At 44.5% G+C, this 24200-nt stretch overlaps 1 protein-coding gene across 2 annotated transcripts in view; it reads right to left on the bottom strand.

The window, feature by feature from the left end:
* Positions 1-2617: 2617 nt before the first annotated feature.
* The window catches only part of SWAP70 (switching B cell complex subunit SWAP70), a 76710-nt gene continuing 55127 nt past the window's right edge, over positions 2618-24200 (bottom strand). For both annotated transcript variants that reach the window (XM_070383911.1, XM_005896418.3), the window contains 7 exons: positions 23197-23305; positions 20494-20675; positions 13131-13238; positions 11340-11506; positions 5220-5418; positions 4162-4258; positions 2618-3827 (listed from right to left, as the gene is read on the bottom strand). In XM_070383911.1, coding sequence (XP_070240012.1) covers positions 3721-3827; positions 4162-4258; positions 5220-5418; positions 11340-11506; positions 13131-13238; positions 20494-20675; positions 23197-23305 — 969 coding nt within the window. In that variant the 3' untranslated portion in view covers positions 2618-3720. The remainder of the gene's footprint in view (positions 3828-4161; positions 4259-5219; positions 5419-11339; positions 11507-13130; positions 13239-20493; positions 20676-23196; positions 23306-24200) is intronic.

Genomic DNA, 24200 nt, shown 5'->3' with positions numbered 1-24200 from the left:
TGAAGAGATAATAGCGGAAAACTTCCCGAACCTGGGAAAGGAGTCACCCAAGTCCAGGAAGTGCAGAGAAGCCCACACAGGATGAACTCAAAGAGGAACACCTAAGACACCCTGTAATCAAGAGACCCATCATGGACTGCAGAGTGTTGACTGCGGGCAAGAGGCTGGGGGACCTGGGACAGGAAATGAGAGATTTAGATGGGGAAGAAGGGCAGGATGCGGGGCTCAGGGCTGACTGGAGTGAGGGCTGCTAGACAAAGCTTCCGTCTCCCACTCATCACGTCCTCCGGCCCTCATCCGGGCCCTGAGGACAGCTGTTGAGGAGGTGGACACAAACAGGGAGAAAGGCCTTCATTCCTGTGGGTGAACGACCCCGAGAATCAGTATGCTGCATCTACGTAGTAGACATGGAAGAGGAATCTGAGGCTAGCCCTGGATGGAATTCAGTGTCCACCACAGATCTACCCACTCCCCAAGAGCAAAGACTCAGCAACCTCAGAAAGGTCAGTGGAAGCTGGGCACAGGACAAGAAGGGGTCAGGGCCCACTCCTCCAGAGGGGTGATGCAGGGACACGGAACCAGCTGTGTGGTGGGAGACAGAAACACACCACGATAAAACCGTGTGACATCAAATGTATTTAAAGAACCCAGAGGAGGCAGGTGGCGTCATGAACCACATCCTAGAAGACGGTCAGCTGTTCCTGGGTAGATGTGGTTGGTCCCCTTCCAGGTCCTTCTCTGCAAAGGGAGGGCTTTGGACCAGCTGACCCCAGGGACTAGCCAGCCCAGCATTCTAGAGGCACTAGTTACAAAAGAGCAAACTACAAATCTTGAGTATAACGCTGATATATTTTACTTATGTAACCACTACCCATTTCCAGCATCCCAGAAGTTCACTTGTTTTCCAGTCAATAACTTTCCTTTCCACCCCCAGGTAACCACAATTCTGACTTCAAAAACCGCAAATTAGCTCTGCCGGTTCTAGAAATTAATATAAATGGGGTCAAACAGTATTTTCTGTGTTTGGCTTCTTCGTTCAACAGAATGTCTGTGAAATTCATCCACGTTGCTGTGAAATTCATCTCTCAGTAATGCTACTTTTAAATGAAGTATAGGATTCCTGTCTGAACACACCACATCCACGGATCTGTTTCAGCTGATGGGCACTGCGGTTGCTGCTGCTTTGGGTCATCCTGAACGAAGCTGCAGTGAACCCCCTGCAGGGTCTCCTTGTGGACACCTGCCTCATTGCCCTTGGGGGGACCACTGGCCTGCGGGCAGGTGTTGTCTCTAGCATGAGGAGATATCACCATTTTGCTTCCTAAGTTGAGGGGTGACTTTTATGGGTCTCAAAATGAATATAAAAATATAGAAGGAAGTAGAGGGAAGAGCAAGAGGAAAGAAATAGATGGACCTTAAAGTACTCCTAATACTGATTCTTGCAGTCAATGCTGAGGCCCTACTCTGATCTGGTAAAAGCTGGGCCGCGCCTCTTTCCCACTCCCCGTGGCCTGACGTCAACCCATCTCTGCTCTGCCAGGACAGCTGTGACTTGCTGGCACGGCTGTGGAGGCACGATGGAGGCTGTGCCAAGTGGAACAGGCACCGGTGCTCTGCGAGGGACATTACCAGCCGGGCCATAAATCTGCACACTCATTCCTCCCCAGCTGCTGAAATGGTTCCGACAGCCCCTCCCCACACTCAAGGTCATGGCAGCTTTACATTTCCTGCCTCAGCAGCCTGGATCCTAGGAAGACTTTAAAGCATATACAAAGCAACTCCCCGGGCACGTAAGCGGAAAGGGCCTTTACAGAGCCTCTGAAGCACAACGCCCCACATGGGGCGGCCTCGGCTCCCGCCCTCTGCCCGCTCACCGAGCACCCGGCCGCTGTCCTCGAACATGCATTCTACTTACACCAACGAGGTCAACTCCTGACACCCCTCCTAGGGAAACCCTGACGCCAAGAGCCTGTTCTGTTCTGGACCAGAACGTGCCTTTCTGCAGAGAATGTTTATCAGGCCAGGTAATTCTTTGTTACAAGGACCGTCCTGTGAATTGCAGGGTATATAGCAACATCTCTGGCTTCTACCCTCTAGATGCCAGGAACACTCCCAGTAGTGACCACCAAAAATGTCTCCAGACACTGCCCCTCCACATTTCAGCTTTCCAAGACATGATCAGGCTGCACTGAGTGGGCCTGCTTAATCCACAAAAGGCATTTTTTAATCTTGGCAACCGTGTAAAACAAAAACAAAAAAACCCACACTGTTTACTCTGGTAAAAACTGAAAGAAAAACAGGAGAGGCAGAAAAGAAAATTCGGGAAAGCAGAGGCAAGAGGATTTGGAGGGAATAGCGAGGACGAGGGAGAAATTATCCGTGTGAGTTCCCGCTTGTAAGCTGACGCATCCACCACGGTTTCCCACATCAGTGACTCAAGCGGCAAACTCGAGGCCATAGCTAACTTCGTGACAGTGTCGGTTTGGGGGCTACAAACTGCAAATCCAGTATTTCAGGAAGTGTCCCTAAATCCAAGTTCACCTCATTATATGGAAACATGCACACATACACACAACCTTACCCTCCTGTTCCGTTAAATCAGACAGCTTAAAATGTATGCTCTTCCCATATTTTTTTATTTTCTTATCGACTCCATTTGACTAAAACAAACAAGAACCATACAAAACAGTTTTAACATATCTTAGAAAATTAGCCAAAAAATTAAGAAGGTTCAGCATATTACATTGTACAATATTTAGGTAAGAATGTTTGAAAATTATAAATATTTTGTTCCCTCTCAACATAGCACATCACAAAAATACATTTTAAAAACTTTTTTCATGTGTAATTTCTAGGAATGATCATATTGCTGTTTATTAAGGCAAAGGTCTGATTAGGACAAGCATTCACACACACCAGAGATGTTCTGTACAGTAACTACAAACGTAAAACCGAGGGGTCTGCCAGCACGTGGATGGTTGAAACCATTTTAAATATTAGGAAGAATTCAGTTAGTATCAAAACATCATTCTGAATGGGATTCACTTAGTTCCTCTCTGTGTTATCTTTGATTCTGAAGTATCTATCTCAGCCAAAGCATTATTAAAGACTTCTGCTCCCTTGAGACGGTGTCTCTGGAGCTAGATGCCAATCGCTCACGCGGCATTAAACCTGCACAACCAAAGGCAAGAATGGCAACCCCTCAGTCCGAGCGAGGACCACGTCCAGGAGAAGGGCCTTTTCCAGCTGAGGAGCCGTGGTCAGAGGCGTCCGCGTCCACCGCGGACCACGGTAAGCAGAGTGGCCGACTTAGTTTAGAAACAAGCACTCGGAGGAGGAAATACGCTGCTGGAAAAACAACAGCCCCAGCCCACAGAGGTTCCGATACCCAGTGACCTGAGCGCCTCCCGGCTCCTGGGCACACGCCACTGGGCTGTCTGTGCACCGCCGCCTCCGAAAAGAATCTGAGGGAGCTGAAGGGAATTTTCAGAAGCTGAGGTTTTCAAAGAAAGAGTAAATAAAGAGCCTGACAATGTTGACTTTTTTTTTTTTTTCTTTTCAGGTAAGCCCTTCCTTATTGGCAGATAAATAAGAAGGCTTCTTTAGTATACTGACCCCACAGGAGGCGCTGGATTAGAAGCAGAAAAGCCAGGGCCTTCTGTCTTTAGCATAAAGTTCTGCAGCTATGCTTGCAACCCACACAGCTGACGTAATGACGGCTCACTCTGTGGTCTTCTTTTCTTTCCAGCTCTTCTGTCGTTCCTCAAGCTCTGCCTGGGTGAAAGCTGCCGGGCCCCAGTTAGTGATCAAGTGAGCATTTTTTGAACCTAAGAGACAAACACGCATCAAACATACAAGGTCTTATATTCTTCAATTAACATTATCATTTTTCTATAGACAAGACATTTTTCTACTTTATTTTCTTTTCTGAGGAATATCCATAAAGGTCATAGGAGGCAAAACCATCAGAAGATGTACACAAAGGGAATTAAACAGGCCTTCTCATCTATCAGAAGGCAAAAGAAATTCAAGAAAAGTTTATTGCAAAGAGCTGGGTTCCTGTATATTTGGGCTAAGAAAGTCTTTTTTCAGCACAATTCAAGTACACAAATAAAAGAGAAAAACTGACTAAATATCTGATTACTTCAGAGAGTGTGTTACCTGGTTCTATCAATCGAATTAATCCTTCATGATGGGCCACTTTGTCCTTCCAGCTCTTGGTCATCTTAGCTGCCATCTCTAGCTTCTTTTTAACTCCCTGGAACAAGAGCAGACTTTAGACTCTGCAAACACACAGGTAGTTTAAGAGCCAAATAACACTGATTGGGCACTTGCTCCATGCCTGTGGATTATCTCATTAAGTCATTCCAGCCACAGAAACACGGGCTATTATTACCCTCATGGTACACAGGTGGAGACTAGGATTCAGAGCAGTTAAATAACCTGCCCGAGGTCCCCCGAGGACCTAATTCACACTAATTACAGATGATGTATAAGATACTCCTGTGCCAGTGACGCCTTACTGCCTCTCGACTCCAAATCCACCCTTCGCTGTCCTGCCTGTGACCCTCGCCAGCAGGCCCCACGTAAGCTTCGTCAATGGAGGAGCTGGCAGGACACTGGAAGAGGCGGGGGCTTTGCCTCCAGGTTCCACTGTGCTCATCTCAGCAGCTCCTGTGGCACGTGGGACACCCACGGTGTCCATCTAGTGGGTTTCAGCGGCACCTCCCCTGTGGGCAGCTGCCACCAGTGCCCCAGAGGGTAGCTTCCCCGTCACAGTGCTTCGTTGGGCTTTCCTGCCGTCCAGGGGCCAAGGCCATGCCCTCCCCAAGGAGGACCAGATCCCAGCACTGGGCTTATAGAGCAGAGTGTGTGTTCCTTGCCTGCGTGCTCTGTCCCAGCCGGGGTAGGGGTGGGGGCAGTGGCTGCTTCCTGTGTCTGCTTTTCCTGTATTCTTAAGAGTTTTTTGGCTGCTCAGTAGGTAATCCTCTGTTGTAGTTAATAGCTGATTATATTAAACCTTCCTTGTTCAAAGTACTGTGTGGTTTCAGTCTCCCGATCGAATTCCAACTGTTATACCTCATCGCCTGTGAAAAACCCTTACTTACAGCTAAGCAACATCCTCACACAGCTTTTTATGGCAGAGCAAATAAATATTCTCTTGTTTTTAAATGTTTAAGAATTTAAATGCACATATTTGCAGGGATGGGCGTAATGACCTCGTACTGCTCAAGTGCCTGTTTCCGCTCGAGCTCGAGCTGCTGCAGCTGCTCCAAGGCTTCCTGGAGGGCCTGCTCTTTGATGACGCGCTGGTTCTCCAGCTCCTGCTTCTCCGCTTCCGTGGTCTGAATGGCCTGCTGCTGCTCCAGATGCCACTTCTCCAGCTCGGCCCTCTTGGACGACTCTTCCTCCAGCAGCCTGCAATAGAGAGAGCTCAGGGTGACCGCACCCGACCCAGAAGATGACAAAGCACAGCGGAGCCTCAGAGGAGCCGGGAGGTCATCCAACCACCTCTCTTCTCAGAAAAAGGAACCCAGGAGCCAGAGAGGCCCAGATTTGTGGGTAAGGTGACCCACGGGTCTGCTCCAAGCTCTGTTTCACCCTTTTATGAAAAAAAAAAAAATTAAAAATAACATGTACTGAAGGCTTAATGGGCCAAGAAAGAAGTGCATTTTTTCAACTGATCCTCACAATAGGCTTACGTACTATTATTATTCAGTTCAGAGATGAAGAAAGTGAGGCACCAAGGGTAGGTGACCTGGACCAGGTCATCCACCTGACAGGCAGGTGGCAGGCTGAGTTTTGAAATCTGCCTGGTTGCTACAACATTAAAACACTTTTTTATCTAGCAGAAACCTATCACCAAAGGAAAAGCTGGCACACCAACAAAGGCAGAGGAGGAGGAGCTGACAAAAGCCAGAGGAAGCAGACGCCAGCTACTGACCGAGCACTACAGGTCAGGCTCTACCTTCGTTCCTGTGATTCCCCCAGAATTCCGTATTATTGTCCTCACAATAACACGGTGTTATTGTCCCTGCAGATGAAGTCAAAGGGTTTCAAAGTATGACGCACAGGTAAGCAATGGATTTCAACCCAGGCCCACGTGACTTCAAAATGTTATCTTTTAATAACAGGCTACCTATTGGAGGATATCCCAGGTTAAGCAGGTATTTAATAAATAAACTAACTTGTACCCCAAGTGTAGACAATGTGGTTAGATGCCAGCCCAGGACAGGACGCAGGTCTACTGGCTTGATCGTCAGAATTATGTAACAAACCTCACAGCAGGCCAGTTACTGCTGCCTAAGAGCATTTGCACGTCTAAAGCCAACAGCAGCAGAAATAAAGTGACAGCCTCTACAGCCACTATCTGACCACCCCAATCCTGCACCACTGTAAGAATTCCCTCAACGACATCCTACAGGGTGGCCTCCGACCATGTGTGATGGGCCACTGCTTCACAACCCGGGTCAGTTTATTTCTGGGCAGCCTTGATCCTTAAAAGTTCTTTCTCAACTATCTCCTATCTCCTCCCTCAGGTTCCACAAAGGGCCAGTGTGCTCCCTCTGAGTCGTCTCTTGGATGTGACATCGCAGTGAACACTACCCTGCCACCAGGGGCTAACCAGAGTGTGTATGCTATACACCGTCCATGTGCTTTCCTAGACATGGGAGATACACCAGTGAACGAGACTGGAAGATCTGTTTCTTCATCCTGGTGGTCAAAGTCTGGAGGGCAAGGGACATTGCAGAAGGTGAGGCTGCCCAGCACTGAATCCCCTTCACGTGTCCAGGAATGTCTTGATGAAAAACGGGTCCGTCTCCCAACACAGAAGTCACAGCCCCTGCCCTTCTGCCCCGGCAAGCTGGGGTGCAGTGGAAGCTGGGCTTGGCTAAGCAGCTGTCACTCCTAGAACTTCGTGAAACCACTGACTCACGAGAGCAGAGACAGTGGAGAGTTTATCTTGCTGGTGGTAGCAACATGCAGTGTTGAGTGATGGCAGAAGCAATGGGGACAACTGACTGACAAACCCATGGTGCCAACATCTGCATCAGTGACATCCTCCCTGGGCTTGTCCCATGGCCTTGTTTGGTCTGCTCAGCCTCCCTTGGTTCCTGCCTGTGTTCAGGGCCTGGCCACCTGCCTTTCTGAGGAATTGGTGAATTTCTCAAGAACCTTCCAAAAAAACACTTTGATTGCTTTAGCTAACCCAAGTTGGGTTCTTTTGGTTTGCAAACAGGACTCCTGACTAAAGACGAACCTCTCTGTACCTCAATTTCTTCATTTATGAAAAAGGAATAGGAACTACGTGCGTGTGTGTGTTTCTGTATGTTCAGTCATGTCTGACTCTTTGCAACCCCATAGACTGCAGCCCGCCAGGCTCCCCTGGACATGGGTTTTTCCAGGGAAGAATACTGGAGTAGGTTGCCATTTCCTACTCCAGGGGATCTTCCCAACCCAGGAAATGAACCCAAATCTCTTTCATCTCTTACAATAGCAGGCAGATTCTATACCACCAGCGCCACCTGGGTAGCCCCACTAGGAACTACTCCCACCATCAAAGTTTTGCTGATCCACTAGATGTGATAATGCAGGTGGTTCTTAGAACCATGCCTACCGCATTGTTAGTACTGAATAAATGTCAGCTCATATTGTTATGATGGGACTATTAGCTCATTTGCTCTGAATGCTCATGAAGACTGCCTGAGAGTATATGAGTATATGAGGTTTTTGGCAATCAATTACATCAGAGAAGTAAAACCCTGAACCTTTTCAAATGAACTGCTTTTAAGCCAAGTCTCCTGGATCCTGTACTTGCTCTGTTGATACTTTAAATTATCTTCTTGCTCTAAAACCAGCATTCCAGCCTGTCAACATCTTTTTTGAATGCTTATTTTGATATTCTATACATTACATTTCTTCTCCATCTGCAAATGAGATATAAAGGAACAGAAACCAACAAATTCCGATGACTATCAAATCCAGACATTAAACTCTGCAAGCACCACCCTCTTCAGCCTTCACAACAACCCTATGAGCTTATTACAGATAAGGAACTGAAGGCTGAAAGTCGTGAAGTAACTTGTCTAAAAATTACATGGCTAGACAGAACAATGGCTGGGAATCACACCCAGATCCTCAGTCCGGGGCCATCTATTACTGTGTGGACTGCTGTTCCATATGGCCCCAAGAGTAGAACTTGGATCCACCCATTCGAAAAAGATTCCGTGGGTACTTACCATGTGCCAGACAATGCACCTGTTGCTGGGGATACAGACCTGACCAAAGTGTGCTCCCAGGCCTTACAAACATAAAAATTCAGTGGGTGGAAGTTATAATGGGGCAGACTATGGCTCAGTCTCACGAAGTTTCCAATAACTGAGCTGTCCAAATGGTAAATGAACAGTTTCCTTCTGAGTTCCACTCAGAAGAGGCTAGATAACCTTAAGGATTACACATTAAAAAACAGCAACACCACTTCAATTTTAATGGAAAAACCCAAAACGAGAAGACCCAGATGGTTCAAGTCAAAGTCCTTGTATTTAAACGATTCGCGATTAAAAGTACCTCTGGGGAAACTGAAGACACTGACAGAGGAGGGCCCGCCCACGGGAAGAACAGCGAGGTGCCAAATGTTCCGAGAGTGCCTTGCTGTTGCTCAGAGCTAGGACAGAGGTCAGCTGAAAAGCCCTGGATACACACCCCCAGCGAAGATTACGTTACAGCTCACTGAAGTGCGTGTGTGCTCAGTCATGAAACATAAGCTTAGCTGCAGGGTGTATACAGAGGGCTTTTCAGCTGACCTCTGTCCTAGCTCTGAGCAACAGCAAGGCACTCTCGGAACATTTGGCATCTCGCTGTTTTTCCAGTGGACGGGCCCTCCTCTGTCAGTGTCTTAAGTTTCCCCAGAGGTACTTTTTAATCGCGAGTCGTTTAAATACAGGAACTTTGACTTGAGCCACCTGGGTCTTCTTGTTTAGGGTTTTTTGTTTTTCCATTAAAATTGAAGTTTTTTCAGCTTTTCAGTTCATTAGTGCTAGACTTAAACGTTTCTATCCCAACTCCATGATGATTTCCTTTGACCTTTTACCCACAAAGGGTACCCTGAAGAGTGGGAGCAAGGAGAAAGCCCTCTTGGTCAGTCTGACAAAATGTCCCTCTGAATCAGGCCCAGCCTCTAGTGACTTTGGAAAAGATATGGACTCACCACACTTTAAAAAATGACCACTAAAAAAAAAAAAAAAAATGACCACTAGAGGGCGTAGGTCTGTCCCTTTCAAGTTCCAAAATCGAAGTTAAAAACAGAATAGTAAAATGCCTAAAATGGCCTTTAAACACCAAGAAAAAGTAGTTAGTTTTTGTGTAGTAATTTTAGCTTATTGGTACAGAGCTGTATGTAGTAGTTATATTTCCATTTACCAAGTTGAAACCATTTTTCCATTTACTGAGATTAGAGTGTACAAAATAATTAGTCAGAGCTTTTTCTTTTTTTGGCCATGCCATGAGACATGCAAGATCTTACTTCCCTGACCAAGGATCAAACTTGTGCCCCCTGCAGTGGAAGCGCAGAGTCCTAACCACTGGATCACCAGGAAATTCCCTTGTTGTTCAGTCACTAAGTCGGGTCTGACTCTTTGTGACCCCAGGCACTAGAGCCCCCGGGGCTCCTTTGTCCATGGGGTTTTCCAGGCAAGAATTGGGGAGTGCATTGCCATTTCTTTCTCCAGGTGAATCTTCCTGGACCAGGGATCAAATCTGAATCTCTTGCTTTGGCAGGCGGATTCTTTACCACTGCACCATCATGGAAGCCCAGGGAATTCCCTAGCCAGAACTTTTTAAATAAAATACTCATGCCTGGGCTCCTATCCACAGATATTTTGATACCGTAAATCTGGAACAGTCCTTACACGTGCATTTTTCAAAGCTTTATGTAAATGATTCTGATATTTACTATTGATTAAAAATTACTGCCATTATCCAAAACTGTCTTATTCAAAACATCATTCTATAAACATGAAGTAACTAATACTTTAATAAATTTCTAGAGTTACCTGGTTCCCTTTATGATCTGATCTCTGCCATGTCATAATTAATCTCCCTCACAGCTTCAGAGAAGTAAATACATATTGCATCTCATCTGTGAATTCTCTACACAAGGGCAACCTATAAACTCAACACATCACAAATGACGCAGGTCAAAAATACCTAACGTCCCTAGAACGTCTCTCTTCGGAAGTCGCACGGGACCAAACCTTCCCATGCAGCGGACGGTGTGCTAACATCACAACTGTACAGTGCCACTGCCACTGCCCAACGGCAAGCGGGTAAAGGTCCCTAGACCCTGGCTAACACCACGATGAACACGCACTTGTGGGACCCATATGTTCCAGGCGATGTGTAAAGCATTCGATCTTCTATTAGAAGATAATTTTTCCTTAACAGAATCAAACATTTCAACACCTAATTTGTTTTTGAAGTCATTTTTGGCAACGTGCGTAACAAGCCTTTCTTTCTCTCTTCCTACCTGAAGATTAAACAAACACCTCTTGCAGCTCCACGTGTGGATGCAGCCATGGAAAATCTATCCCAGCTCATCCCACACCCGCCCCTACAATGGCGCGAGGTGTGCCTGCACTAATCAGCTGCGGCTACGGGGCAACGGTGGTTAGTGCTGCAACCCCTGACGCGACATCTCAAGGACAGCTAATGGGGAAGCAAGTTAGAAACTGGGAGATGGCAGCTGACATTTGCTCTTTGGGGTCTTCATTCAATTTCGTCCCTCCTACTGAGTCAAAAGTGAGAGTTCTCATCCAAGATCACGACCATCATACATAGTAAACCTGACTTTAAAAGGTCTAAGGGGGAAAAAAAAATCTGTTTCAAGAACTTCTGAAACTAAGAATTATGTAAGGAATGTCACCAATCCTGAAAGACCAAATGGAAACTGCTCAGTTCCTCACTGTCCCCCAAAGTGGCTGCAGCTCTGGCCTAACAGGCCCCTACCTCCACACGAGGGCTTTCTCAGGTCTGGAACATGTGGAAGAAACCAGATTCTCATCAGGGCTGATGCTGGCTCCACGGACATTCTAGAATCTGACTAAGGGAACCGCACCAAACACATCCATCTGACTACTCTGAAATAGATACATGGCCTGTCATTAGCCACAGAAGCAAGGGTTTCCCGGGGGAGATGGGGAATAAAGAGCCCAGCCAGATAAGCCTCCAGGGTCCCTCCCATCTGGCAGAGACTCTTCCCTCTCCAGCAGAGTCAGTGCTTCCTAGAAAGTGTATGAGCCCAGGCAGGGCACACAAAGAGCAGAGGATGAGTTGATCCGCACCTGGCCTGTAGCTTCCGCACAGTCTCTTCATCTTGCCGAGCCTGTCTCTCATCCTCGAGAGCCTCCTGCAGCTTTAGGTACATGTCTTCCAGCTCCCGGACCCGCTGCAAATACTGCTCCAGTTCAGAGGATTTCTGGGCAACCTGTTCTTCCATCTGCTGCCTGATCTGAGGGTATAAAAATCATGTTTAAACCAGGCCGACTTCGCCCTCGGGAAAGCCTCTTGCTCCAACACCATCCTGAGCGAGGCCACAGCCACAGCCACAGCACTTCAGGTTGGGCAGGGCCCTGTCCTTCACTCCTTGATGATGGAGGAAGCAAGAGTACCACACCCATCCGCAAGACCACAGTTTAAGAGTCCAGGCACACAGACTACACCCAAAGGCTGTTCTCCTGCCCTGGTGTATTTCTCATCCCTTCCACCCTGCGTTTCAAACTCAAGAAAAAAATACTTCCCCGTATAATTTCTCTTTAAATTCATTTCTGTCTTAAAGCCACATCCATCTAAAAGGAATGAACCTTTCCCACTCAGAACACCCAAAAGGTTAAAATAAGGGGGAAAGGAAAGATGGTCTCCTGCACTTACCTGGCTGCCTAGCACCCTCTACTTTCTCCCTTCCTAGGGCACCTCCAAACCTGGGGGACCCTCAAGCATCTAATTAGCATTCTAACACATTTATGGTTTCTCCATTCTGGATTAAAGAGCCTTGAATCTCTGCCTTAAAAGTTAAGACAAGGACATCATAAATGTAATATCAAACATATTAGCACATGTCTCTGCAGTTTGTATTTTCACTTGCATTAGCTTACTTCATCCTCACAGGGGTCATGAGAGATCATGTGACATCCCCCTAATTTGAAGAAGAGAAACTAATACTCATAAGCAAGAGCAGAGGACACGAACCCAGATCTGGCTGTGGTGCAGCACCCCCTCAGATCTCGGGTGCCTTCCTTTCACAACACACACACATCCACTTCAAGTCTAAGCAACAGAAAGTTGCTGAAGGAAATGTCACAGCACGTATTTAGCAGGGCCATGGGCCCAGCCGTCTCCCACATACTGTAACCCAATGTGAGGAGACCTGTGTTCCAGTTAACCAGCTCACTGCCTGAAGCAACTGGACCGTGGGGATGAGAACCCCTAAGATGAGTCAGAGCTGCCAAGAGTCACAGACCAGCATTCACATATTCTCATGACTTCAGAACCCCCACTCCTGCTCACGATAGAGGGGAAATATCATGGAACCTGTAGACCAGCATTCACATATTCTCATGACTTCAGAACCCCCACTCTTGCTCACGACAGAGGGGAAATATCATGGAACCTGTGCTTACTTTTTTCCAAGCCAAAACTCTGAAGGATGAAAGGGATGCTAGCAATAATTATACCAGGATTGTGGGGACTGTCCCAGGCAAACCAGGACGTGGAGTCCCCCTCCCCACAGCACTTATCAACCCATTCCATAAATTTGTACTGGAGGTCTTGAGAGCAAGATTTACCTTTACATCCTTGGCATGATACCTGGCACACACAGAGTGCTCAATAAACTAATAATGAGTTAATAACAAACACAAAACCTCCCCAACAGCCAGCCCACCGTGAGTCAGCAGCAGAGACAGCTGGCAAGATGATCTCACTCTAGCCTCCCAGGTCTTCCCCCTTCACCAAGCCAGGCGGGCTCCTGCCCCTCCATCCACACAGGTTGGCCTCTGTCCTTCTGCTGACCAGGACGGGATCGGGGTGGGCTCTTCAAGCTAAAGCAGCAGCACCCCAGGGAGTGCGGTACTTACAAGCTTCTCCCGCTCCAGCTCCGTGCTGAACCTGGCCTGGAGCTCCACTTGAGTCTGAAGGCGCTTCTTTTCTTCTTCTGCTGCCCGAGATGCTGCTTCTTCCAGTTTCTACCCGAAAACCATTCATAGAAAAGCAGGGACCGTTACAGTGGAAGTGCATTTGGAGAGAAAGGGTCACATTTAAACATTATAGGGGAAGCCAGTCATTCTCAATGTTCAATAAAGACAGAATAAACCCTGTAGATCCACTGCAATTCCAGTCCAACAATTTTCCCAGTCAACATATAAAACAAATTGGATAAACGAATGACTCCTAGTAAGCTGTAACATTTTGCAAAGAAAATTTTAGTGTCGTCATTAAATTCATTTGCAAATGCATCTGTGAAGTTCAAATCTATTTCTTGCGCTCACTGCAGTTCTGTCATCTTAACACTGTTCCTTAAAAACTTTGCTGTTGTTATGTTGGCCGCTCAGTCATGTCCGGCTCTTTGCAGCCCCATGAACTGTAGGCTCCTCTGTTCATGGAACTCTCCAAGCAAGCATACTGGAGTTGGTAGACATTCCCTTCTCCAGAGGATCTTCCCAGTCCAGGATGGAACCTGGGTCTCCTGCATTGCAGGCAGACTCTTTACTGTCTGAATCACCAGGGAAGCCCAACTTCCCAAAGGGTGGTTCTCTAGTGAAAGAAGGGAAAAACCGAAAGCAATCATTTAAAGTCTCTGGGAATTATCCTGAGAGCATACAGCAAACAGAGAACATTTATCCAAGAAAATCAACTGAATCTCAGCAAGAGCTGTGAAAGTCTATGGCATCTGAACCGCATCACGGCCTCCTCTCCACCCTACCCTTGCCTTGGCAGTAGAAGGAGGCTCTACCCATGGCCATGGAGCCAAGCCCACAAGGCTCCCTCTCAGTTTCCAGTCTAAGGATATGGTATCCCACAGGAGGATGCAGACAAAAAAAAAGTTGTCTGCCATTCCAATAAACAAAGGATGAAGTCTGCTATCAAGCCATCAGCCACTGCAGCCATCCCAACAATGACCCATGAGGGAAATTCAGGGTGGAGAGAAACAGGACGCTGGCCCTCGAGAGTTAAAATGCATACCTACAAAATCATTTTAATGAGCTAAAATCTGTATCTTCCTATATATAGAAAAGCACTAAAATCATTAACTTGAAATATCTGTTTTCTTGTGATAAGCACTAACCACACGGTTTTGTTTGTTTTCCAACAAAAACTCCTATAAATCCTGGCTCTCCGCCTATCTCTTTGAAATAGCTCCTCATAGCTGAGAAGCTTTCTCCCAGGCAAGAGTCCTCAGTAAAAGGCACCAGATAAAACATAACTCTCAACTTGTAGGTTGTGTGTTTTTTTCAGTCAACAAGATCAACAAACTAAATCACAGGCCAGCTAAAAGTCTCACAGGGGAAACAGGGGAAGACAGCAAAGAGCTCCCATGTGTTAGGAACAAGTTTCAAAGTCAGGCCTCAAAGATCAAACGTGGGCCAGAATTTAAATATCAGACTATGGGGCAAGTTAGGCCCCAAGGCATTGTTGAAAACAACAGATAAACCTGTGAGAAGAACACCTGAGAATGTGACGCCAACTGAGGCAGCCAACTTAACAGAGAGATCAGAGGTGGAGACGGAACCCTGCTGCCACATATAAAAGTAAACTCAAAATGGATTAAAGACCTAAATGTGAGACCAGATACTACCAAACTCCTGCAGGAAAACACAGGCAGAACACTCTTTGACATAAATTACAGCAATATTTTTTCAATCTGTCTTCTAAAGGAAAAGCAATACAAGCAAAAACAAATGGGACCTAATTAGACTTTAAAGCTTATGCACAGCAAAGGAAACCATCAAGAAAATGAAAAGACAACCTACTGAATGGGAGAAAATATTTGCAAATAATATGACCAATAAGGGGACTAATATCCAACATATATAAACAGCTCATACAACTTAACATTAAAAAAAACCAAACAGGCCTTCCCTGGTGGCCCAGTGGTTAGGAATTCACCTGCCAATGCAGAGGATATAGGTTCGATCCCTGGCCCGGGAAGATCCCACATGCCGCAGGGCAACCAAGCCCGTGTGTCACGACCACCGAGCCCTTGTGCTAGAGCCCATGTTCCGCAACAAGAGAGGCCGCCACGATGAGAAGCCCACACGTCACAACTAGAGAAAAGCTCTTACACGGCAACAAAGACCCAGTGCAGCTGGAAATAATAAGTAAATAAATAAAAGATTTAGGGGAAAAAAAAAGCCAAACCCTGCACACTGTTGGTGGGAATGTAAATTGGTACAGCCACTGTTGAAAACATTATGGAGTGTTCTCAAAAAGACTAAAAACTAAACTACCACATGACCCAGCAATTCTGCCCCTGGGTGACGAGGTAGGAAGTTTCAAGACAAAAACACTAATTTGAAGATATATGCATCCCAATGTTCATAGCATCATTATTTATTATTGTCAAGATATGGAAGCAATCTAAGTGTCTTATCAACAGATGAATGAATAAAGAAGCTGCGGTGTTACAAATATACAACGGACTACTACTAAGCCATAAAAAATAGCAAAACGTTGCCATCTGCAGCAACGTGTACGGACTTGGAGGGTGTTATGCCAAGTGAAGTCAGTCAGACAGAGAAAGAAACACTGTATGATATCACTTATGGGTGGAATCGGAAACATACAACGAACTAGTGAATATAACAAAAAAGCAGCAGACTCACAGATACAGAGAATAAACCAGTGGTTACCAGTGAGGAGAGAAGGGGAGGGGCCGGGTACAGGAGGGAGGAGTGGGAGACACAGACCGCTGGGTAAGACAGGCTCCAGGATGTGTCATACAGCGTGGGGAAGACAGCCAGTATTCTGTAACAACGATAACTGCAGCGTAACCTTTACAAATTATTTTTTTTAAATAATACAGAAAAAAAAAAAAAAAGCTCTGTTGACACCCTGGTTACTCCAGGACACTGTACCCATACCCAAGGCTGTGCCTTGACAGAGGACGGACAGTCAGAGGCTGCATATCATGAGGAAGATGGACTTCACTCTAATAATCCGGCCAAGTCACCGTGCAAATAAATGAGCAAACAACAGGAAGTCCTTGGGAGAAGGGCGGAAGCCACATCGAGAGGGCTTACAAATATCATCTAAAACACCCAGTTTTCAACAAAAATTATGAGATATGTCGAGAAAGAGTGTGATTGATGCACTGGAAAAAAGCAAGTAATAGCAACTACCTTTGAAGGAGCCCAGGCTCTGGATTTAGCAAAGACTTCAAAGAAGTTATTATATGTTCAAAGAACTAAGGAAACCTTATTTACGGAAATTATAGATGATATGATGATATCCCCTCAAACAGACAACGTCAATAAAGAGACAGAAATTATAAAAAGAAGCAAACAGAAATTCTGCAGTTGAAAACTACAATAACTGAACTAAAAAATTCACTAGAGGGTCTCACCAATACAAGAAGAATCTATCAAAGACAGACTGATAGAAATCATCCAGTCTGAAGAACAGAACAGAAAATAGCCACAGAGAAATGTGAGACAATCATTAAATGTGAGACACCACTGAACACACCAACATTCACAAAATGGGAATATCTGAAGGAGAGGAAAAAAGAGAAGGAGTAGAAAAATATTGGAAGAAATAATGACTGAAAACTGTCCCAATTTGATGGAAAACATTAATACACCCATCCAAGACAGTAAGATAAACACTAAGAGTGTAACACATACATCATATCATGCACACATATTTATCATAGTAAAACTGTGGAAAACCAAAGACAGAAAATGCCGAAAGTGACAAGAGAAAAATGACTCATCTTACACAAGGGAACACCGGTAAGACTGACAACCAACTTCAGAAACATGTGACTAGTTCTGACCAGAATACCGTAAATAAATAGAGCGAAATGTGATATTTCTGGGCTGGAGTAGTTAACTGGCAAATTCTAGAACACTTGTTTGTCTGACACAGTGAACAGCAGTATTTGACATGGTGGCTGTTCCATCTGCCTGTATGTCATAATTATAGATGTATATACACTCTGATCCAGCAATCCCACCTCTAAGAATTCATTCTACAGATACATCAGACATGTATAAGTAAGTGTTAGTCACTCAGTCGTGTCTGACTCTTTGCAACCCCATGGACTATAGCTCGCCAGGCTCCTCCGTCCACAGAATTCTCCAGGCAATACTGGAGTGGGTAGCTAGTCCTTTCTCCAGATCTTTCTGACCCAAAGATTGAAGCCAGGTCTCCTGCATAGCAAGCGGGTTTTTTACTGTCTGAGCCACCAGGGAAGCCCTTTAGACATGTATGGACGTTTATAAAATGACATAGTACAAAATAATTCCCTGCAGCACTGCTTATTAAAACAAAAGACTAAAACCACCCACAAGTTCATCAACAGGAGGAACTAGTTAAATAAGTAATAATATAGTCAAATAATAGAATATTTTATGGCTATCAGAAAGAATGAGAAAGCTCTTTATACTACACTGATACAGAAAAAAATATATATATATATAAACTAGACGCAGAATCATAAATATGTACTTTTTGTGTTTAAAAATGGTTAAATAAGGATGTATATTCATATTCTCTAGAATATACATTATATGAATCTAGAAAGATACATAAGAAATGAAAATAATAGTTGTCTTAGGCAAGGCATAGGAACCAAGCAGAGGGAAGAGACAGTAGAAGGAAATTTTTTCACTGAATCCCTTTTTATCTTTTAAAATTTTTGAACCATATGATTTTATTACTTATACAAATGATTATATATGTGCCGGGGTTGGGGGGGATAAGTAGGTGGAACACAAAGGATTTTTAAGGCAATATAAGTGAAAAAAATACTCTGAATGGTATTTATAATGTAGATACATGTTGTTATACATTTGTCTGAACCCACAGAACATACACCACCAAGAGTGGACCCTAAGATAAACTATGGACTTTAGGTGACTAGGGGTGTCAGTGTAGACTCATCAACTGAAATAAATGTGCCACTCTGGTTGGGGACGTTGATTCTGGGTGAGGACATGTATATATTGACACTGCAGGTATGTACGAAACCTGTGCACCTTCCTCTTAGTTTTACTGTGAACCTAAAACATCTCTAAAAAAAATTAAGTCTTTTAATAAAATTACTTGAGTAACACTTTAAAGAAATCTGGGAGGAAAAAAAGAAATCTGTTAATTTGTTAAAGAAAAATACCAGGGAATTTCCTGGCAGTCCAGTGGTTAGGACCCCACACTCTCACTGCCAAGGGCCCAGGTTCAATCCTTGGTCAAGGAACTAAAATCCCACAAGCTGCACAGTGCAGCCAAAAAGAAAACACACAAAAAAACAGCCTACCATAGTTTCTTATTCCTCCTTCTGAATTAAATGAGGCCTTGTATCAAGTCTCACAAAATGTAATCTCATTCCAGGTGATTCAAATATTCATCTAAGTAGTATTTTTATAAAAATGCTTCAGTGAAAAACTGGAGAATTTTTTTTTGACAAGAAAAGAAATTTAATAATTATTAAAGGATCCATAATAACTGATTTCCAATATTTACCCATCAAACCTCAAATCAGCTGCTTTAATGATTCGGTAGAACTAGGATGTGGCAAGGTGGTCGAGGTCAGCTGAGGTCTGACCAACTCTGGGTGTGCATTCACGTAGCACAGAACAGGGAGCTACATGCTCCTGGAGGTTGAGTTAAAAGTCGACGAGTTTAAAAGGGTCCCAGATGGATGAATCTCAAATGCAGGATGCTAAATGAAAGAACCCACATACTGAAAACGTACATACTCTATGATTCTGTTTATATGATAATTTGGAAAGAATACAGGAACAGAAAACAGATCAGTGGTTTCCAGGGGCCAGGGGTAAGGGGAGAGTCTGAATACAAGAGGCAGCATGAAGGAATTCTCTGTGGCACTGGCATTGTTCTAAATTCTGTCTGTGATGGTTTCAAGAATCTAGGCACCTGTAAAAACTCATAAACCTATACCATGATATTGCGATTTATAGTAAGAAATACATAATACTTGGTCTTCGTTCCAGTTTCTGGCACAGATCTCCCCAAAGTCTTGGAATTTCCTAAGTGTTGAGAGTGATAATAAAGTGACTTTAAGAAAACAATGGATAGGGGCCGGTTGCCAATGAAACCTACCATGTGATTAGAGGGTTGGAACTTTCAGTCTGACCTCTGAGGAAAGGAGAGGGGCTGGGGGTTGAGTCAATCACCAATGTCCAATGATGTAATCAATCATGCCTGTGTAATGAATCTTCCATAACAACCCAAAAGCACAGGGTTCAAAAAGATTCCAGGTTAGTAAACATAGGAAGACTTGGGGAGAGTTATACGCCTAGAGAGGGCATGGAAGCTCCGTGCCCTTTCCCCACATGCTGCCCTATGCATGTGTCTATTCCTGAGTTACAGTCTTTTGTAAGAAACCAGTGACTAGTATGGAAAACATTTCTCCAAGTTACGTAAGCTGTTCTAGCAAATTAATCAAACCTAAGTTGGCGGGGGCGGGGGCACTTCCCTGGTAGCTCAGCTGGTAAAGAATCCACCTGCAAAGAAGGAGACCTGGGTTTGATCCCTGGGTTGGGAAGATCCCCTGGAAGCAGGCATGGAAACCCACTCAGGTATTCTTACCTGGAGAATCCCCACAGACAGTGGAGACTGGCAGGCTACAGAGCACGGGGTCACAAAGAGTCAGACATGACTGAGTGACTAAGCACAGCACAGCACAAGAGAAGGGGCTGTGGGAACCTCTGACTTACGGCCAGTTGCTCAGAAGCACAGGTAATAACCTGGACTCAGGACTGGCATCTGAAGAGGGAGTTGGGGGCGGAAGAGGGGCTGGTGGTGGTGTCCAGACTGTATCTTTGACTCCAAACAATAAGTAAAATCCACAATTCTAATACTAAGCGTCTTCCAAGATCCTCATGAGTGAAGATGGGAGCTAAAGGGAAAACCTAAAAAGGCAATGGATCCTATCCATTCACCAAAAGTGACCCTGACATCCTCAGGAGAAACTTCTCATCTTTCACTGAACGAATTCAACTGTGCTCACTGTTCTTACAAATGTTCTTTTCTGGTCAATGAAATATCCCTGTTGTCCTGAGACCCTCATACTCTTCAAGGGCTGGGAAAACAGTGTCTCACTCAATGGTCTAGATACACTTCCTGGAAGCGCAGTTCACCAAATCATCTCCCTACAGTCACTGTTAACCTAGTCCCGGTAGAACTGAAGCTCATAAGCAAGATCACAGAGGTTCCTACAGAGAAACGGGAGCCCGCCCCCAGCCCAGTGCCCACTCTCACCTTCCTCACGGCCTCCAGCTCCTGCTGTTTGTTTTCGTTTGCTATCTGCAGCTCCTTCATCTGTCGCTCCAGCTCCTCCTGCTCGGCCAGCAGCTTCTTCCGCAGCTCTTTCCGACGCTGGCGGGCTTCTTTGTGTGGTGGGGGGCTGCCCAGCTTCAGGAGATGGATGGTAGAATGGATGGCTGTGAAAGGCATGAGAGAAAAGATGGGAAATACCTTTTATTCTCCGTGAGCCTAACCTGAATGGCATAGTGGGAAGAAAATCGGAAACCCAGGGTAATGCTGATCCTGCCACTGAGCAGTGTTGTGACCGTGAGCCAGTCACAGAACCACTTACACATGGGTTTCTCACCTCTAACCAGAGAGAGATGATCTCTTGAGTCCCTTCCAGCTCCAAAGTCCCATAACTGCCTATCTGTGCTTAAATAGACTTGATTTGGGAACATAACATGCACTTGAGGAACTCCCAACACTTGCAACTTCCTTACTTAACTTCCCAAAAGGCCAAATAAGAATAAGACATCACAAGGGCTGAGATTCAAAATTCCTGGTATCTGATTTGCTACCTGCTGTAAGTAGTCCGTCCTAAAGGAAATCAGTCCTGAATATTCATTGGAAGGACTGACACTGAAACGGAAGCTCCAATACACTTTGACCACCTGATGCGAAGAACTGACTCACTGGAAAAGACCCTGATGCTGGAAAAGATTGAAGGCAGGAGGAGAAGGGGATGACAGAAGATGAGATGGTTGGATGGCGTCACCAACTTAATGGACATGAGTTTGAGCAAGCTCTGGGAGTTGGTGATGGACATGGAGGCCTGGCGTGCTGCAGTCCATGGAGTTGCAAAGAGTCAGATACGACTGAGCGACTGAACTGTAGGTAGTCTGCCCCTCATCTATGCCTTATGAAACCATCTCCCTATATACTCCCTTCCCAAGGTGGTAACAGCCAATACCATATATTGAATATTTGCTATATATAAATATATCTGTATATATATATACATACACTCTTTACACACATTATCTAAGTTTTGTATGAAATCTGACTTCTTTCCTGATTGTTTCCATTATCTAAATAGGTAGTACAGGGTGGGGGTGGTGGAAGGGAGGCTCCAGAAGGAGGGGATAAATGTGTACTTATAGCTGATTCACATCGTTGTACAGAAGAAACCAATGCAACATTATAAAGCAATTATCCTCCAATTAAAAATAAAATCAAAAATAAATAAACAGCCAGTACTTTCACACTGTTCAAATTCAAAAGCCTGAAAGGACAGAGATGAAATCTCCGTCCTACTCCTATTCCCAAGCACTGAGCTCTTCACTCCACTACCAACTAACACCAACTGTTTCTGTGCATCTTTCTTGAGATACTTTAAAAGCAAATACAAATAAACATATATATACACCTTCCACCTTCCACGGACATGGTGGCGGCGTAACACTGTCCTCAGAGCTTGAGTCTGTCCTCTTACTTCCCCTGGAGAGCTTTCATATCAGCACACACTGCACAGTACTGATCAGTCCTCCAGTGCGCGGCTGCCATCATCTACTCAACCACGCCCCGATCAGTGGACATGTGTTTATAAATCTATCACAAACAATCCTGTAACGACGTGTCATTTTAAAAATGTGCAACTGTATCTTCACTATCTCATTATTAACCCTCACAACTCTGAGCGGTAGGTACTATTATTAGCCCCATTCCAGAGAAGAAAGCTGCTCCAGAATTCCTAATGACCCAGGAGAGAGGATCCAGACCCATGTACACTTGCCTCAAACTCTCAAGCTACATCAAAATGACCACAATTCTCAATAAACAATTTTACCTAGATTCAAGAATATAACACTGAGAATCCCCTTTCATGATTAAAGAGAAAATCTCACTTTAACCTTTACTAATGCTGGAGTGATATTTTAGTTTAAAAGTTATTAAATCATGAGTTTTCATTCTCAAGATATCTGAAACTAGTGATTTCCTGTGAAAGTAACAAATCTTGAAAATTACTTGAAGTATTCAAAACCTATTGCACAACCCCTCTTTTGTTTTACATATTTCTAAATACTCAAAATGGCCACTTTAAAATTCTTCATGGTCCTTAAAGGGGGAAATTTCATATTCTCGAAATAGTAAGAGTAAATAAATAAAACGGAGGAGGTCCAGTTTGTACTTTTCCCACAAGTTCACCAGGCAAATGAACCTGATGAAAATTTTGGGAACTCCTCTCAGCTTGTTTTTCTTTTAGCTACTGGGCTTCACACAGAAATAACTATAGGCAATGGAGAACAATGCCAAGCATCTCTGTTGTTGTTCAGTCACTCAGTCGTGTCCAAGTCTTTGAGATCCCATGGACTGCAGTATGCCAGGTATCCCTGTCCTTCACCATCACCCAGAGTTTGCTCAAACTCATGTCCATTGAGTCAGTGATGCCATCCAACCATCTCATCCTCTGTTGCCCCCTTCTCCTCCTGCCCTCAATCTTTCCCAGCATCAAGGTCTTTTCCAATGAGTTGGCTGTTTGCATCAGTCATGAAAGTACTGGAGCTTCAGCTTCAGCACCAGTCCTTCCAATGAATACTCAAGGTTAATTTCCTTTAGGATTGACTGGTTTGATCTCCTTGCCGTCCAAGGGACTGTTAATGAAAAACAGAAAGTGCTCTTAAGTTATACCATGACAAGTAATAAAAATTATCTTACCCTGAATCCACTCTTGTTTCTTCTTCTTATCTGAAGCACTGATTTCAAAGGTCTTATCGAAACATTTTATGAGAAAAAGGCATTTCTTTCCATCTTTGTCAGGCAAGGACTAGGACAGAAAGCAAAATTAGTCTTTCAAATTTTACTTTCAAGTATTTAAATTCAAACTTAATTACTTATACAAGAAGTACCTATAAATGAATATTACTGGTTTATTTATGCTGCCCTCTAGGCAACAATACTTATGGTAAAAACCACCCCAGATTCATATACGACATCTAGACTGGGAGAACCAACACCACTTGATGGGCCACGCGATGGCCTTTCCTGAGCACAGCAACCCTTGTACATTGCACCTTATACCTGAACACGTCTCTCTCAGGAATCCTGGAAAATATGCCCATGGAACTGTTCCAACAGGTATAGACACCCAGGGTGATTCCCACACCCTGCAGATGTGTCTCTCCCTTCCTTGCACCAGGGGTGTTGTTGCCAGCAAGCTGTGGTTCTTGTCCTATATCCTTATAAGCAGACTGGCACCGTCCATCATAATCCTGTGAGTCTCCATGTTTAGCTGACTCTAAGAAGACCCCTTACTGGGCACGGCACACCCTTACTATTAATACATACCATTTCATCCATCAAGACACATTATCATTTATGAATGAGATCTTAGGTATTTTAAATGTTCTTCAACAAATACAGATGTGGTAATAATTCACATATAAATTAAAAATTCAAAACATTATGTTCTTGAGGACTTCACCTATTTACAGAATTAGCAGTGATAAAGTGTTCTGAAAGTCATACCAGTTATTCAAAGACATGTTCTTTTGGTTTATTTATTACACTCAAAAAGGGCCCAGGTTCTCAGATACACTCATGATTTCAAACGCTGTCTTACTGATTTTTTTTTGGCTTTCTTATTTATGACTCCATTTTACTCAAGAAATGATTCCTTAAATATACAAATAAATGAGATTTAATCCCTATACTTTATTCTC

This window comes from Bos mutus, chromosome 15 (genome assembly GCF_027580195.1).
Source record: "Bos mutus isolate GX-2022 chromosome 15, NWIPB_WYAK_1.1, whole genome shotgun sequence".
Classification (NCBI taxonomy): domain Eukaryota; kingdom Metazoa; phylum Chordata; class Mammalia; order Artiodactyla; family Bovidae; genus Bos; species Bos mutus.
Note: the sequence above shows the minus strand (reverse complement) of the source record. Positions and strands in the feature narration are given on the sequence as shown.